Source organism: Petaurus breviceps, unplaced genomic scaffold (assembly GCF_028583685.1).
Source record: "Petaurus breviceps papuanus isolate PSGF00001 unplaced genomic scaffold, PetGlider_PUasm1.0 76, whole genome shotgun sequence".
Taxonomy (NCBI): domain Eukaryota; kingdom Metazoa; phylum Chordata; class Mammalia; order Diprotodontia; family Petauridae; genus Petaurus; species Petaurus breviceps.
In genome coordinates this window covers 42,330,773-42,348,376 of record NW_027186473.1, presented here as the reverse complement: position 1 = coordinate 42,348,376, position 17,604 = coordinate 42,330,773, and the positions used below count along the sequence as shown (strand labels likewise).

The following is a 17,604-nucleotide window of genomic DNA, read 5'->3' as shown; positions in this document are numbered from 1 at the left end:
GATCTCCCTGTCACTCCGATGGCAGGCCTCCATCTCACCTTCCACCAGAATAGATCAAGAACCCTCGGGTTCCTCTGCACAACCGGAGTACCCCCATTACCCAGACATGACTTATGTTCCTGAAAACACTTCACAGAAATGAAACTGCTACACAGACATTTCTAAATAAGCAGCTGTTGGTTGTTTGGAGATATTTTTAACACCTCTGTTTTTAGAAGACATGCAAGTTGCCTTTTGGGGGAATCTTTCTTCATACCTCCTACCCCCTCTCTGTAGTCCCCAAGATTTGGGGAAGGAGGGGGCTTTTGTTATAGATGGGTTGCTTGGTTGGTGAGTTGGCTTTTTTCTTTCTTTTCTTATTGAGAAATGAGAGTATATAAAGAATTGTGCAATATGTGTGGCGGCCCCATGAGTTACCTGCTAAGGTTCTTGATAGAGGGCAAAGGGAGATCTAGAAAGGGAGAATGAAATCATAATTAAAACTCCAGTCATTGTCTCCTTTAGCTTCACTCTCATAATCATATGAGGAAAGTTCAATCTCTCAGACTTGCTCAGATTCTACCACAGTGTGTGCCCTCCCTAGAAATAAGAGCTGGGATTTGAAATCCTGAAAACTGAGGGGGCAGAATCTTTCAAACTCCATCTCTTTGAACTAGAGGCATAAGGGGGCCACACTGAAATACAGCTTAGTAGCTGAAGCCGTTCATTTGAGTTCCATCTCCACACCTCACATATATTAAAGACCATCTCACCCACTAATAACCCCAAATCACTTTTTATAAAAATCCTTATGGCTTTCTCTTTTGACCACAAAATTATAATGTCTCTTGTTTTGTTTTTAAGAAATAAAGAAGAAACATGATCCTTCCAAAGTATACACATACTCTCCTAATTCCAGAACCTTAAAAAAGGTAGACCTCATTGATGATGTTCCACTTAAAGTGAACCAGCTTAGTGTCTTCCTACAATCTCCCCAACAGTGAGCTCTGCCATCTTTCTCTGTCTTTGCTAACTTAAGGGATGTCGCTGATATCTCAGGGTTATTTTAATTAGCATTTTTCTGATTATTAGTGATTTCAGTTCAACAAATATTCATTAAGTTCCCACTACATACAAGATCCCGTATTTGATGGTGAGACTATAGATACAAAAATATAATGGTCTGCGTCCTACATTTTCCTGAGAGCATAACTTGTACATGGTGCTGTTGTGTTTTCCAGCACTCACATATGCCCATCAAAGCAAGGCAACTGACATCAGTCATTTACCCTTGATGAATGACTGATTTGACCCTCAATGTGAATGAGTTCAGTGGGTCTCTTTGACTAGGCAGAGCAGGTATTTCCTTCTTAAATATGGCCATTTATCTCAGTGTGGATCACCAGAAGGTTGGCCACTGGTTTGTTTTTTTTTTTTGACCAAAGAAACTCACAACACTCACCACCTCTGAAGGCAAAATCAATTATTGGCATGAGAGTCCTTCACTATTAAGGGATTTTCTAACATAAGCAAGCAAGTAGAGAAATTATTTTGGGGGAAAAGCAGGCAAACTTTGCCTAATCCTAAAACCAACCCTCAAAGGGGAGATGTCATCTGAAAGGTGGTCTAACATAGGGTCATAGACTTAGAGCTTGAAGGGAATTTGGAGGTCAGGGTGCACATTTTACATATGAGGAAACTGAGAGTCCGAGAATGTAAGTTATTTGTCCAAATTCTCATGGCTATGAAGTATCTAGATTGGGAATTACACACAAAGTTTTGACTCCCAAGACCAGTGTACTACATTCACTATGCAGTCTATTGCTAGTGTCTTCTGTTCCTGCCAGGAAGGAGCATTTGGGCTGGATTGGCAGGCCTGTTTGAGGAGCTCCTGAGACCAGAAGGCTCCCTCATCACTGACTTCTTCCAGGACTTAGAGATTCATAGAACTGGAAAGGACCCTCAAGGCAATCTAGCCCTGCCTCCTTATTTTACAGATGATTAAACTGAGTCATAGAAAAGATGGATGACTTTATGATGAAATTATCATCCCAACAAGTCAAGTCAACAGGCATCTAGAACTGGCAATCTGGTTACTACATTCCAGGCAGTATTCCTCAAGGAGCTTACATTCTAATAAAGGAAAACAACAAATTTAAAAGGAATCTGAGGAGGGTGAGGAGTATACCCACTATACCCACCTATGGGAGTATAGGAGTAGTACACTGGGCATGGAGTCAGAAACACCTGAGTTCAAATTCAGTTTCAGACACTTGCTAGCTGTGTGACCCTGGGCAAGTCACTTAACCTCTGTTTGCTTCAATTTCCTCGACTCTAAAGTGAGGTTAATAAAATCAACTACGTCCCAGGGTTGTTGTAAGAATCAAATGAGATAATAATTGTTAAGTACCTAGTACAAAACAAGTGCTATATAAACGTTATTGCTGGTAGGTCATTTTCAGTCATTTCCAACTCTTCGTGACCCTATGTGGGGTTTTCTTGGCAAAGATACTAGAATGGTTTGCCATTTCCTTCTCCAGTTCATTTTACATATGAGTAAATGGAGGCAAACAGGCCATATTTGAATTTGGGAAGATGAGTCTTCCTGACTCCAGGCCCAGCTCTCTATCCACTGCACTACCTAACTGCCCAGCAGTAATGTTAGCCATCATTATTATTATTAAACATTTATCAAATACCAACTAGGATGAGAAGAGTGCAGGATAGGAGGGGGCATACAAACACACAGAAAAAAGAAAGCTCTCTGCCCCAGGAAATTTATATTGAGGTGGGGAAAGGAGAATATGACAGGCACACAGATAAGAAAGGAGAAATTAATCTGAGGAAGATGAGAGCACCCAGTCTTCAAAGACTTCCCGAAGGATATACCTGAGCAGTCCTTGACAGAAGATAAGGATTCTGAGAAGTGGTAATGCAGAGAAGGGTACATCCTAGGCAAGCAGGTCTCTTTTTCAAATGTTCAGAGAGAGGAGAAAAGCTGTTGAGTGAGTCTTGGAGAACAGGTTAAAAGAAAGTGACCTGTCCACGGTCACAAAAATATTTAGTGTGGTCTCACTTTGTAACCTGCTGAGGTTGAGTAAATTAGCTAAAACTTTTTGGGAAGGGGCCAAAGAGAGTTGAAAAAAAGAAGAAAATGTTGATGATATGTTGTCAAATCAAGTTAACAAGCATTTATTAAGCACCTACTTGTGTTGGTATTGTACTAAGCCAGGAGGATATATTTTCTCCCAAACACTCCCATGTTCTCCCACTCCTTCCTTTCTTTACTTAGACACAGATTTAGCTCCTGCCCATTTTTTGGTCCTCACTTAAATTTAACAGTTCTCCTCTCTCCCTATGAACCAAATGAAGCAGATGTTAGGAATCCAGAACCAGTCCTCCCTGTATGCTCTGCCCTCCATCACACCAGCTTGGTACTCCTAGACAAAACATCTCCACAGTTTAGAATTTCTAGAAGATAGAGGAAGGAGAACAGATAGACATTTTCTCTGCCTCAGAAGATCTAGGTAGCAATCCCAGGTCCATACCTCACTAAGGGAGCCTATATAAGAGTGATGGAGGAGGAGGGATTGGCTGTCACTCTGTGGGCTTGTTTCTTCATCTGTAAAACGGGGTGTGGTAGGACCAGATGACTTTCTGAGATCCTTTCTACTCAAAATCTATGATCCTATGATACCTCAGATTCAGAGAGGCACAGGGAGGTTCACTTCTGGGTCATGCACATTGGGCAGTTGAAAGTAGGATTTTCATCTTTTAGTGTATGTTTTGGGGGAGAGAAGAAAGAAGAGGAGGAGGAAGGGGAAGAGAAGGGTTAAAATCAGCAATATTCTCATGATTGATATTAACCATCGATACTGTACCACTAACACAACAAAAGAATATTAAATTACATAAATGTATTTGACTGTGAAAAAATAATGTTAAACATGGTCATTTACATTAGCTACTTACTATTTATGCCTAATTACTTGGATATGCTGCACAATAACAATTATATATACATTTACATATATTATGTGTGTGTGTATATATATATATAATTAACTGTCAGATTAATTTGTGTGAATTGTATCACTTAGCTGTATTCTTTTTATGCTCAACCTTCCTCATTTGTTCTTATTTCTCCTCTGTTTGAGAGGTAGCCTGGTATAGTGGATATAGAGCTGGCCTTGGAGTCAGAAGACCTAGGATTAAGTCTTTCCTCTGAAACATACTGACAGAGTGACTCTGGGAAAGTCACCTAACCTCTCAGGGCCTCCCACAGCCAGAGAAGATTCCAGGCTGCATTGGTCAAGGTACACTGGGAATTCTCCCTATACCAATGAAATCACAAGGTGGGACCAAAAAGAAAAAATCTTCTGTTCACAACTTCTTAAAATTAGAGTGGTGGAGGGCAAAGGCAAGATGGAGGATTAGGGGCAGCCATCCAGCTGAACTTTCCCTATATTCCCCTCCAACAACTTTAAAATGACACCTCAAATCTTGGAGCAGCAGAGCCAACAAAAGATTGGGGTGTGACATTTTTCCAGCCTAAGAAAACTTAGGAGGTTGACAGAAAAGCTCTTTGACACTAGAACAGAGGCCTATCTGGAGCCTCCACACACACAGCAGCAGCAGCAGCAATGGCTAAAGCAGCAATTTCAAGAGTTCTCAGCCCAGAGATGGTAAGGGGGCCAGACAACTGACTAGAAAAAGGTTAGGACCCTTTGCTGGCACTTGGTACAGCTGGCACTGATTAGCAAGTCCATACACAATTCAGGATCACAGTTTCAGATTGCAGTTCCAGGGTGGAGAGGGGTCAGTCAGAAGGGTCGAGTTCTTTTTTTTTTTTCCTCATTAAGTCACTAGCTTCCATTTGCTCCAGTCTAATTCTGAGGGAATGATTCTCTTCAGTGATCTTTTGAGATTCTTTTTCCATCTGGAAAATTCAGCATTTTAAGGCATTGAGATCTCTTCATTGCCTTTTTGAGCCTCTTTTGTCATATGAGTTAGTCTGTTTTTTAAGGTATTATTTTCTTCAGTCAGGTTGTTGACTCTCATTTTATAATTTTCTTGCATCGTTCTCATTTCTCATCCCAATTTTCCTTCACTTCTCTTATTTGGTTTTCAAAATCCTTCTTAAGGTCCTCTATGGCCTGTAACCAGCTCTTATTTTTCTTGGAAGCTTTTGGTGCAAGAGTTCTGACTTTGCTGTCTTCCTCCTGTTCCATGCTTTGATCCTTTTTGTCCCTAAAATAGGAGTGCAAAGTTGGATTGCTCTGTTTGCTTTGCTTCCTTTGCCTGGTCATGTTGCCACTCAATTACTTAACTTTTGGGCTTTTTGCCACAGTAGGACTCTGTCACCAGACAGGGGAGCTTCATCCCAAATGCTTCTGGGGTTTTCTCAGCTGCCGAAGGTATTAGTCAGGTGCCCTCTCTGAAGCCTCCACATCCTCTGGCAAGCTGGTTGCACACCCCAAGACCTCCACCCTAGACCGAAATCCAGATCGAAGCAGGTTAAAGCAAGAGTGATTACCTTTTAGACTGGTTTCTTGATCCCCCTACAATCTGCAAGCCAGGAGCTGAAGCTGCCACATGGCAGCAGCTGCACTACCATGGTACCTCAGCAGCTTCTTGCCCCAGGGGCAAAGGCCAACCCCACTCCCAAACTACCAGATCCCAAAGTCCACACTGCACTGATCTCTCACTTTGTCCTTAGTATCTATTGGGTTGATAAGTCTGGAAACCACCACAGCTGCTGGTGATCTGAAGTCCCTCTAGCCCGTGGCTGGTCAGACCTGCCCTGAGGCTAAAACCTCCTGCTCCAGTGGGGCTGGGGTCGACTCCCAGAGCACTGTGTTGGCATCTTCCTGCCAGGCTGTCCTCAGCGGGAGGTTAGCTTCTCTGTGTCATTTTGTGGGTGCTGTAGCTCCAAAGTTTGTTCAGAGTTACCTTTTACATGAATTGGAGGAGGTTGGAGCTGATGCTGCGAGAAAGTCCACTTTCTACTCGGCCATCTTGACTCTGTCCCCTGGAGTTCTGAGACAAAGAGAGCACTAGCACTTGTGGCTGTAGAAGACCAGGGACCCTTCCTGGATAAAGACCAGAACACAGGTCAGGAGAGCAGTGACCAGGATCACAATACCTTGGAAGAACCAATAATTTTCAGATCCCCAGAACCAACCCTGAAAACAGAAGCATGAAAAAGCCTAAACTGTAAGATAGTGCCTCCCTGTCCACAGGTGAGCAGAGCCCAACTTTAAGATAAAGTTCAAAGTCAAGAAATAGGTTGAGAAAATGAGCAAACAAAAAAAAAAATAAAAGAATTTGACCATAAAAAGCTACTACAGTGGCAAGGAAGACCAAGACATAAAAAACAACAGTGTGAAGACAGCTACAAAGTCTCAAAGAAATTCCTGTAAGAGTTAAAGAAAGAAATAAGATTGATAGAGGAAAAATTGGGAAAAGAAATGAGAGTAATGTAAGAAAATTATGAAAAAAAAATTAAAAGCTTGGGAAAAAAGACACAAAAAAAAAAAATACTAAAGGAAAATGACACCTTAAAAAACAGAATTGGCCTAAAAGAGGTAAAAGAGGCACAAAAATTCACAGAAGAAAAGAGTTCCTAAAAAGCAAAATAGGCCAAATGAAAAAGAAGGTACAAAATTTCTGAAGAAAATAAATCCTTAAAAATTAGAATTTGGCAAATAGAAGCTAACAACTTTATGAAACATAATAAAGAAATAAAACAAAGTCAAAAGAATGAAAAAATGGAAAATGTGAAATGTCTCATTAGAAAAATAGCTGACCTGAAAAATAGATCAAGACAAAATCATTTAAGAATTATTAGACTATTATGAAAGCCATGACCAAATAAAGAGACTTGACATCATATTTCAAGAAATTATCAAGGAAAACTGCCCCAGTATCTTAGATCCAGAGGGTAAAATAGAAATTAAAAGAATCCATCAGCCATTTCTTGAAGAGATTCCAAAATGGAAGCTCCTAGGAATAATATAGCCAAATTCTAGAGCTCCCAAGTCAAAGAGAAAATAATCCAAGCAAACAGAAAGAAATGATTTAAAAATTGTGGAGCCATAGTCAAGATCACACAACATTTACTGGCTACCAAATTAAAAGAGCAGAGGGCTTGGAATATGATATTCCCAAAGACAAAACAATTGGGGTTAGGTGACTTGCCCAGGTTCACACAGTTAGTAAGTGTCTGAGGCCAGATTTGAGCTCAGGTCCTCCTGACTCCAGGGTCGGTGCTTTATCCACTGTGCCACCTCACTGTCCTTATTTGTTACATTTTGCTGTGATCCACAGTTAAAGGTTTTAGTGTAGTCAATGAAATACTATTGATTAGAGAAAGGCAAATTAAAACTCTGACTGGTCACATCTAGAAGAAATGACTAATGCAGAAGGGGATGAGGGAAATAAATGCAATAATGAACAGTTGATGGATGAGTGAATTGGTACAACTATTCTGGGGAAGAATTAGGAACTCTGGCCAAAGGGTTATAAAACTGTGCATATCCTTTGACCTGGCAATACCACTACTAGGTCTGTAACCTAAGATATCAAAGAAAAAGGACATATATGTACAAAAATATTTGTAGCAGCTCTTTTTGTGTTGGCAAAGAATTGGAAATCAAGGAGATACTCCTCAATTGGGGAATGGCTAAACAAGTTGTGGCAAAGGATTGTGATGGATTACCATTGTGCTATAAGAAGTGATGAGAAAGAGGTGGCTAGGTGGCTCAGTGAATAGAGCACTGGCCCTGGAGTTAGGAGGACCTGAGTTCAAATAGGAGGGCCTGAGTTCAAATCTGGTCTCAGACATTTAACACAAAACTAGCCATGTGACCTTGGATAAGTCACTTATCCCCAATTTCCCTACCTTCCCCCCTCCAAAAAGAAAAAAAAAGTGATGAGAGGAATGGTTTCAGAAAAACATGACAAAACCTATATGAATTGTAAAGTGAGTTTACAAACTTACAAATTGCAAAGTAAAGTGAGAATAAGGAGATCTTTGTGTACAGTAACAGCAATGTTGTGATGGTGATCAGCTGTGAAAGACTTAGCTACTCCGATGAATACAATGATCTCAGACAATTCCAAAGAGCCCATGATGAACAAAATGTTATCTGTCTTCAGAGAGAGAACTGATGAACTTTGAGTGCAAATTGAAATATAATTTTCTCACTTTTTAATTATTATTGATTTTTAAAATATAACTAACATGGAAATATGTTTTACATGATTTCTCATGGCTGATTGATACATCACTTGCTTTCTCGGTGGGTGGGAGTTGAATTGTGAGGGAGGGAGAGAATTTGGAACTCAAATTTTAAAAAGAAAAAATGTTTTAAATAAATAATAAATTAGAAAAAAATTAGAGTGGTCCCAACTAATACCACTCTTTGGTTATATTCTACTCAGGATGGGGAATGGTTATTCCTATAGATAGATGGATGGATGGATGGATGGATGGATGGATGGACAGACGGATGATTGGATGTAGATGTAGACATATACATATAGGTTTATATTATATAGATATATGTATCTTTCATTAATATGAAACACACACATGTGTGTAGAGAGAGAGAGACAGAGAAAGAGAGAATAGGGAAAAAGCATTGATAGGGAGGTCAGGAAAGGCTTCCCAAAGGCAATCAGTGCCCTTCATTCTTGGAACATAGTATAATTATGACTGATAAGCCTATCACCATCTTGAACTTCCCCAACTGGTCTAGGTAAATCCTAGATTTTCTAGAACAAAGAAATTTTCCTATTCATGATCAATGTCTCCAACATTGCCATGGGAAGGTAGGATGGGAACATTATTGGGATACTTTTAGGGACTTGTAAAGTATGTATTTGGAAGCTTCTAGCAATGCAACTGTATGTGTCAAAAAAAAATGTGCTGCACTTGGAATCGGGAGACCTGCCTCTGACACTTAGTAGTTTTGTGACCCTTGACAAGTCATCTAAGCTCTCCTAGCCTCAGTCTCCTTGCCTGTCAAATGGGGATAGCTATACTTAGATTAACTCACAAGATTGTCATGAAAAAAGTCCTTTATAAATTTTAAAGCATTATGCAAATGCGAATTGTTCCTTGTTCTTCCATTCTGTAGACTATCATGGGAATGACTTGCTATTAAAATCATTACTGTCTCTCTGTCTGTACAGGATCAGCACCCAGTAGGACTCTCACGGACCACAGGCCCTATTCAGCCCTCAGTGGCCCCAGGCTCCAGCAGCATAGTCACTGGTGCCAACCCTGGGGGTTCAAGCTTCCTGGCCACCCAGCCCCAGGCAGCCATCATGAAACAGATGCTCATCGATCAAAGGGCACAGTTGATGGAGCAGCAGAAGCAGCAGTTTCTGAGAGAGCAAAGGCAGCAGCAGCAGCAACAGCAGATTCTGGCTGAACAGGTAAGGGTAACCCAGCCCTGCTTCTCTATTCTCCCTGCAAGCAGCCTGGCTCAAGCCCTCATTACCCAGACTGCCAGAGCAGCCTCCTCCTACCTGCCTCCACTGCCCTGGGAAAGAAGCACCTATTGGCTTTGGAGTCAGGAAGAGAATGTGAGCTGCTCAAAGACAGGAGCCCTGTGAAGACAGGAGCCATGGGTTGGCCTTTTTGTATCCCTAGAACTTAGCACAGTGCCTGACACTCTGTGCACTATGGTAGCACACAGCTGCCCCTAACACACTTCACTGGCTCCTAAGAAAAACTCAGTCTTTCACGTGGGCTTCAAGGTCCACCCTAGCTAGGCACCAGCCTACTTTTATAGCTCCACCATATGTTCTATACTTGAGCCAAACTGGAAACAGTTACTTAAGTAACTTGCCCAAGGTCACATGGGTTCCATGAACATGCCCCCCCTTTTTTCTCTCTGCACATTCTCCCTTAAGCCTAGAATAGACTTGCTCCTCTTTCTCACCTGTTAAATTCCATCTTTTAAAGCCCAACTCAAAAGCTACTTTCTCTGGGAAACTTTCCCTAATACTATGTGGTCACTGCCAGCCTCTTCTTCTTCCTTGAACTTCTCACATAGCACTTTATTTTGTGCTCTGACAAGGGTACTCAGCATGTGTTAGTTATTGTGTTACAGGTGTCCATGAACATCATGTCCCCCTACTAGATTGTCATCTCCATAGCACTCTGGGAAAGAGGGAAGACTACTCACTTTGGAGTTGAAAATATAGTTTCAAACCCTCACTCTGCCACTGTGACCTGACACAGGTTGTTTTGCCCTGTAAATTTCAGTTTCCTTATCTGTAAAAGAGGGAGGAGATTTCTCTTGATCTTCTAGCTCTAAACCTTACAAGCTCTTAGTTATATGGATTTAAGAGCTACAAGAGAAGTTAGGGTGGCATAGTGGAGAGAGAGAAAGCCATCCTTATTATCAACAAGACCAGTGTTCCAGACCTGCCTTTGACAAATATGGACCCTGTAACCCTGGGCAAGTTATTTGTGGACCCAGGAAACCCTCAAAGACTATAAATTGCAAAGCAGTGGCTAATATCCATGAGGAAAGGAAGTTTCCTTACCAAAACCCCCTAAGCCAATGAAAACACAGGTCCATTTTACAAAGAGAGGGGGAAAAGAAGTCTGCAGAGTTCTTTACTTCAGATCTTATTTGGTCCTCAGAAATAACCCTAGGTACAATTATGGTTTCCATATTGCATGTAAGGAAACTGAATTTAGAGAGTCCAAAGGACTTGTCCAGGGTCATAAATACTAAATAATGCTAATAAATGCTAAAGCAGGATTTGAACCTGGCTCTTCCTGACTCGAGATGTAACACTGCAACTGTAATGGTGATGGGAATGCTTTGGCTATAGCAACCAATTCTCTATCATGCTGCCTTTCAGGACAGGCCTCCTTCCTCATGTCAAGATTGTATCTCTTCTGACCATGGTGCTTTACACACAGATTAATAAATATTTGTTGAATCAATCCTATTTAACACAGCATTGGCTAGTACCCATCATGCAGATGTTTGTATAGACTTGGAAACAGATTAAATGTATATGGACATTGAGATGCCCCATTTGCCAAAGATAGGATCCATTACTTCTCACACTCATCCCCCCCCATCTCCTTTTGTGCCTAAGCACCGTGTTCTAATCAGTGGTTAGCAAAGTGTCATCTGGGAACCTCTGAGAGTCCACAACGTCAAAGCTATTTTCATAGTAATACTAAAACAATAATTTCTAATACAGTATACATCAATAGATATAACCTACATGAACAAAAACTCTTGGGTGGTGGGGTCCTGAATAATTTTTAAGAGTGTAAAGAGGTCCTGAGGACAGAAATGTTTAGGAATCACTCTTCTAGGGGGCAGCTAGGTGGCACAGTGAATAGAGCACTGGCCCAGGAATCAGGAGGACCTGAGTTCAAATGTGGCCTCAGACACTTACTAGCCATGTGACTTTGGGCAAGTCACATAACCCCAACTGCCCTCCAAAAAGAAAAAAAAAAAGAATTACTCTTCTATATACTAGGTACTTGGTGGCTAATTGTTATTTCTTTCCATCAGTAATATTTCTGCCAGTCAATCAACAAATGTTTATTAAGTGCCTACTATATGCAATGCACTGTGTGAAGTGCTAAGGATATAGAGATAACAAAGAAGCTATAGACCAGGGTTTCCCAACTTTTTTAGTCTTTGTGCTCCTTGGTTTCCAATGAACTCTTCTGGTCTCCCTGATATGAAAGGAAATAAATTCTAGCATTTACCATGTATCTGCACCTAAAAAAATAAAATAGATTAACTAATTTCATTAGATAATAGGGTTACTTACCAAATATTCCCTAAGCCACTTTGACAAGCTACTCTTAACCCTTGGGGATCTGTGTGCTGCAGATTGGGGAGACATGCCCTAGATTGGGAACCCCTGATCTAGACAAACTGTGAAGAGGGAGAAAGCCCTTTCAGCTGCAGGGATCTGGGGAAGCTTCATGGAGGAGGTGGTGCCTAAGGGGAGCCTTGTCAGAAGAGGAGAATTTCATCAATCAGAAGGCAAGAGACAGCGGGAGGAGCTGAGGGGTTAGCCGGCAGATTATCCTTTACCTAGTCTTTGGGTCTCCCCTAGCACGGTGTAGTACACACTGTAAGCACTTCACAAATATTTGTTGTTCATTCTGGTCCGTGCTGTTTCCCACAAACAGTGGGCAAGGTGTTTTCCTTTCAGCCTCTTGTTCCTCTTCTGCTGATATGATACATCAAGGTCACGTGAGCACCCCAGCAATACATCTGTCAATATTGTCTTCCCAAGTTGCCAGAGACTCCTAGAGCTCAAATGATTTGCTCATAGTCTCAAGTTTGAATCCGCTTTCCCTGACTCCGGGCCCAGCACATCACCCACTGTCCTACACTCCCTCCATATTCTTTATCCATAAAATAAGAGATAACAATATTTATGATACCTGGTGTCCAGTGTGCTGATGAGGAAAGTACATTATAAACTCTAAATCAGTATAGAAATGGGAGCTTTCTTGATTTGTATGCTCATCTTTTGCTACTGTTTGTGATGTTGTTTTTGTTCCTGAGTGGCCATGTAATTATCTGCCTTTTTACAAGGCAGACCAACAGCCTGCCAGCTGAAAAAAAAGACAAACCTTTGTTCCTTTCACCCCCGCAGTCAGTATGTGACAAGGAGCCACCCTAACATCTTTCAGGCAATGATAAATGATGTGTCTGGGAGGCGGCTGTGCTTTGCAAACCATTTTTTCCCAGTCTGTCTTAGTGACTTTCAGGTTTCCTGTGGCCCTTCTAAGTGATGGCTTCTATTGCTTGTGTTATTGCTAGGGCCAAGACATGAAAGGGTAGTCAAGAGAACCCAGAAGAGATTTAGCTGAACCAGCTCAGAGGTGTTAGGAAGATTGGGTCCCAGTTACCAGGATCAGTCAGTCCACAGAGAGCCAAGAAGAAATGGGCTAAGCTTCCGGGAGGCAAGAAGGTCAACACGGTGTGGAAGATGATGAAAATTTGAGGAGAAGGGGCATCTAGGTGGCACAGTGAATAGAGCACCAGCCCTGGAGTCAGAAGGACCTAAGATCAAATCTGGCCTCAGACACTTAACACTTACTAGGTGTGTGACCTTGGGCAAGTCACAACCCCAGTTGTCCTACCTTCCCCCCCTCCAAAAAGCAAAAAAAAAAAAAAGATAGTATATTAAAGGAAAAAAAATTTGAGGAGAGAGACTATTTCTAAGAGGGATGGTGAATAGAAGTAATGAATGAGAAGAGTTAATAAGGACCAACTATGTGTCAGACACTGTTTAAGGCTCCAGAAATACAAAGACAGAAGTGAAACACTCTTGTTCCGAGAGATACAACATCCATGCAGAAGTAAAATACAAAGTATATACACAAAGTACTTTTGAGAGGGAGAGAGTGTTATAACTGGTTAATCTTTACTCACTACATGAAGAGTAGACTGTATCCCACTGCTACAGCTCAAATTGAATCCAGGACAGCTCTCCTTACCCCATCCCACTATTCACCCTCTGGTTTATCTTCCTGGCAGTGTTATGGAAGCCTGCCAATAAGACCCCAAGACTAGGGGTGATGGGAACAAATGTATTACCTACTATCTAGATTACAGGATGGTATAAAGAAGATAGTGCTTAAAAAGCAAGGACACAAATAGCTGACATTCCTTTACCCTTAACCATAACAATTATCCAGCAAAATACCTACTATGTAGAAGGCATTATATGGATGATACAGTAATCACTCCTAATGACATTGAAGAGTCTCCTAAATAAGATCAATAATCACTGAAAAGAGTTCAGCCTAACCACCCACACAGGAAAAATCAAATGGATGAAGAGTATATACTTTGTATTTTATTCCTGTGTAGATAAAGTTGTATCTCCCAGAACAAGACTGCTTCGATTCTGTCTTTGTATCACTGGTGCCTTATGCAGTGCCTGGCACAAAGTAGGTCCTTATTAAGTCTTTGTTTCCTGGATTGAATTAGCCTGAGCTCATAAAAAAGTAGACCTCTCATTGTCTGGACTTTGACATGCAGTTGGATGGAGAACTTTTATAGCTCATCTATCAGTACGTATATGTGAGGCATTGAACAAGGGCATTGAGATGGGCCCAGAGTAGAGCAGGAGGAGAACAGACTGCATTCCATATTGGGAAATTCTGTTAATGACCTTAAGCTATCTCCTGAAGCAAAGGCCCTTTCTTTTCAACATCAATATTCTTCTGATGATATCTGACTGTGGGTCATGAAAATCTAGTTTCCAAAGAATTGGAAGCTGAGGATCACCCAAAGGATGATGCAGATAGGATATAAACAGTCTGAATATTATTAAAAATAAGGAATCATACACAAAGAGTGGTGTAAAATGTATCAATCAAGAAGTGTTATAACCAGAAGGAAAAAAAATATAAACCAGTCATGTGTGAGTAGGAATAAGCAATCACCTCCTCCTCTGGCGTCCACATGATGTCAAGAGAACTTAAATGAGGCCCGCAGTGTTGGGTAGATCCACTGTGATTAGTGATTTGTGACTAGACGTGCACAAGAGACGTGGACACTTGACGGCCCTAGATGGGCAGTTATCGTCTGACTCTCTGGGGGAAGCACATATATCAGTCAAATCACGGGCTTACTAGGATGTTAGAACATGTGCCATCGGCACTTACCTTGCCAAGGTCACACAGGTTGCAAGTAGCAGAGCTGGAATTTGAACCTAGGATCTTCTAATTCTCTCTCCAGTAACTTTTCTACCCTACTACATTGCTTTGATGTCAGAATCACTGGAAGATTTCATTAATTCTGTTATTGTTTCTTCCTCCCCTTTCCCCACCCTGCTCACTCTGACTCCATTTCCCTCTCCATGTTTCTTCCTGCCCTCTTTCCTTCCAATCCAGCAGCTGCAGCAATCACATTTACCCCGGCAGCATCTCCAGCAGCGGACACCTTATCCAGTACAGCAGGTCAATCAGTTTCAAGGTAAGGCCAGAGCTTCTAGGAAAGGTGCAGCTATGGAACCAGGGCTGATAATGCCTTCCATGTCACATTTTTCCATGTCATGTCGTGATCAACTTACTAATCAAAGGAGCAAATCCTATCCCATTATCCTCTTTGCTTCCTTGGATTTAGTGCTGGATAAGAGGTCAGAGTTCATGCTACAGAAGGAAAAGCTCCAATTTGTAAGCACCCCTAGTCACTGCTGATTTTAGAGGGTAAGCAGATTGTTAAGGGCTGATTTGAACATCCCAGCCTTGATGAATTTTCTTTTTCAAATCATGACCCTAAAAGGAATAGGGAGAACATTGACATAACATCCTTCTGAAATTTAGAGGGTTGTCTTTACAGAAATGGTCCTCATCTGTCTCTCTGGTACAAGTTGCTAAGGGAGGACAGGGGATGACAATGAGGCCTAAACTGACTTGCTCTGCCCCAAATAGGAATTATCATTGCAATATAACTGTAGGTATCAGGAAGGGAAAAGTAGCAGAAATCCTAATGAACTATTTGCACAATCTGAGAAACATCTCAGTGAAGTCAGGGCTACTGATACCCAAGGAGACTAGAGATTGAATTGGGGGTGTTTAACTGGAGAAAAGATAACTTTGGAGGCAGACACTGTATGTCCTCAAATATTTGAAAGTGTGTCATGTGAAAGAGAAATTAGACAACTCTTCTGGCCTCAAAGGGAAGAATTGGGAGCAAAGGGGGATGTTACCAAGTCAAGCAGCTAGAGCTATCCAAAAGAAGAATGGACTGCTTGGAGGTATTGATTTCCCCTGTGACTGGAGATCTTCCAGTAGAATTTGGGTAAACATTTGTCACAGATATTATCAAATGGTTTCTTTTTCAACATGGCTTGGATTAAGGGGCTTTTGAAGATCCTTCTTAACTCCGAGATCCAAGGAACCTCTTTGGAAAAATACCCACATTTCTACTGAGTTCTTCTCTGACTGCATCCTTTTATCTATCCCTAGCTGACCTGCCTGCCCATCACTTGAGGGACCATCATTCCTTACATTTAGTATAGGAACATTCACTAGGGTTCTAGTCACAGAATCAATTCCAGTACTCTCTGAAGAAGTATCTGTTTAAAAACAATTGATGAGTCAGGTTTTCATTTATTTACTTATTTGCTCTTATTTACAAGACACAGCATGATATAGTGGCTAGAAAGCTGACCTTGGAATCAGGAAGACCTGGGTTCAAGTCATGCTCCTAAATTAATATGACCTCAAATAGATCACTTAACCTCTTGGTGCTCAGCAGCAATTCTCTTAAGATTATAAATTGCAGAGAGGATGCTTGCCAGCACTTGTAGAAGAATTTCCTCATGGATAATTCTATGCACCAGTAAGAACACAGGTCTAGTCCCTATCTCTGTTCAGAATACAGTTCCTAGTGTCCCTCCTCCCCTACCACTAACACCCACATATACACCCTTTAGACTGCATTTGGAGAAGACAGTGATCTGTATCTGTGATCTCATCAATGTAAAGAATTCCCTGGAATGAGAACACAGAGAGGCTGAGTAACTTTTCCTTGATCACACAGCCAGTATATGGTCAGAGGCATATATTCTTGACCCAAGTCTATCCCTCTTCCCACTATACTCTGCTGCCTCTTAGACTATATTAAAGAGAGAAAATAATTTAGTTAAACCTGTAGTCCTTCCTGAGCTGTTTTTAAGGCACATCACATATTAAATTCTGATCTTATTGGGTGACCAACCCACATTTGGCAACCTGCGGATAGGCTTTAGAAAACATATGTTCTGCGTTTTTAGAAATGTCCCGTAAAGGACTTTCTTTTCTCCCTATACTTCTGGTTCAGGGTATTTAAACTCAGGCCTTTGCACCTTTCTATAATCCCAAATCACTTATTATAGATATGTAGCAAAACTCTACATGGTCTAAAAAGGCAAGAAAATATTAGGATCTCTCAGCTACTTGATACAAAACTATACAATACATCTTTTAGTATTTTCCATATTTTTCATGTCTTTGACAAGCACTGCTGCTATGCTGATGTTACACATCTGGGACAATATTGGATTGATAGATAAAGAAACATTGTCCTTCCTGAGGGCTGTCAAAAATAGCTCCCAGACTGTTCCTCCTCCATACTTTTAACACTCTTCTTTTCAAAGGACCTAATGACTGTCTTTCTCTCTTATTGAGTCCTATGCCCCTCGGCAATGTTATATGCCCATGGGGAAATGGTTATTTTTCACAAATATGAACTCCTCCCGGAGGGAAGATAGAACAGAGACCTTTTAGGAAACAGCTGGCATGTTATTGACTCTGGCTGAATATGGAAGAATTGGCTTTGACATTGGGCTATTAGCCAGAAAACAATAAAATTAAATCGACCACAATTTTTCAGAATAGTACCTGCATGTTCAGCTATAAAAGAGGCCCATTGCCCAGCATTCATCCTAATAAAGTGAAGAATAAAGCTAATCTTTGGAGGGACATTTTCTTTAAGCTTGCTTTCTCTGAATATTTAAAATTACTACAGGCATACAAGAATAATAAATAATTCTAATTTTTTTTCATGGGCAAATATGTAGCTGATTTAAAAATAAAACTTCTTCTACAAGTAGATGGTG

At 41.0% G+C, this 17,604-nt stretch overlaps 1 protein-coding gene across 3 annotated transcripts in view; it reads left to right on the top strand.

Moving 5' to 3' along the window:
• The window catches only part of MAML3 (mastermind like transcriptional coactivator 3), a 570,316-nt gene that overhangs the window by 545,814 nt on the left and 6,898 nt on the right, over positions 1-17,604 (top strand). For 2 of the 3 annotated variants that reach the window (XM_069105405.1, XM_069105407.1), the window contains exons 3-4: positions 9,178-9,423; positions 14,894-14,975. In XM_069105405.1, coding sequence (XP_068961506.1) covers positions 9,178-9,423; positions 14,894-14,975 — 328 coding nt within the window. The remainder of the gene's footprint in view (positions 1-9,177; positions 9,424-14,893; positions 14,976-17,604) is intronic. The other variant, XM_069105406.1, reaches the window with a different exon arrangement.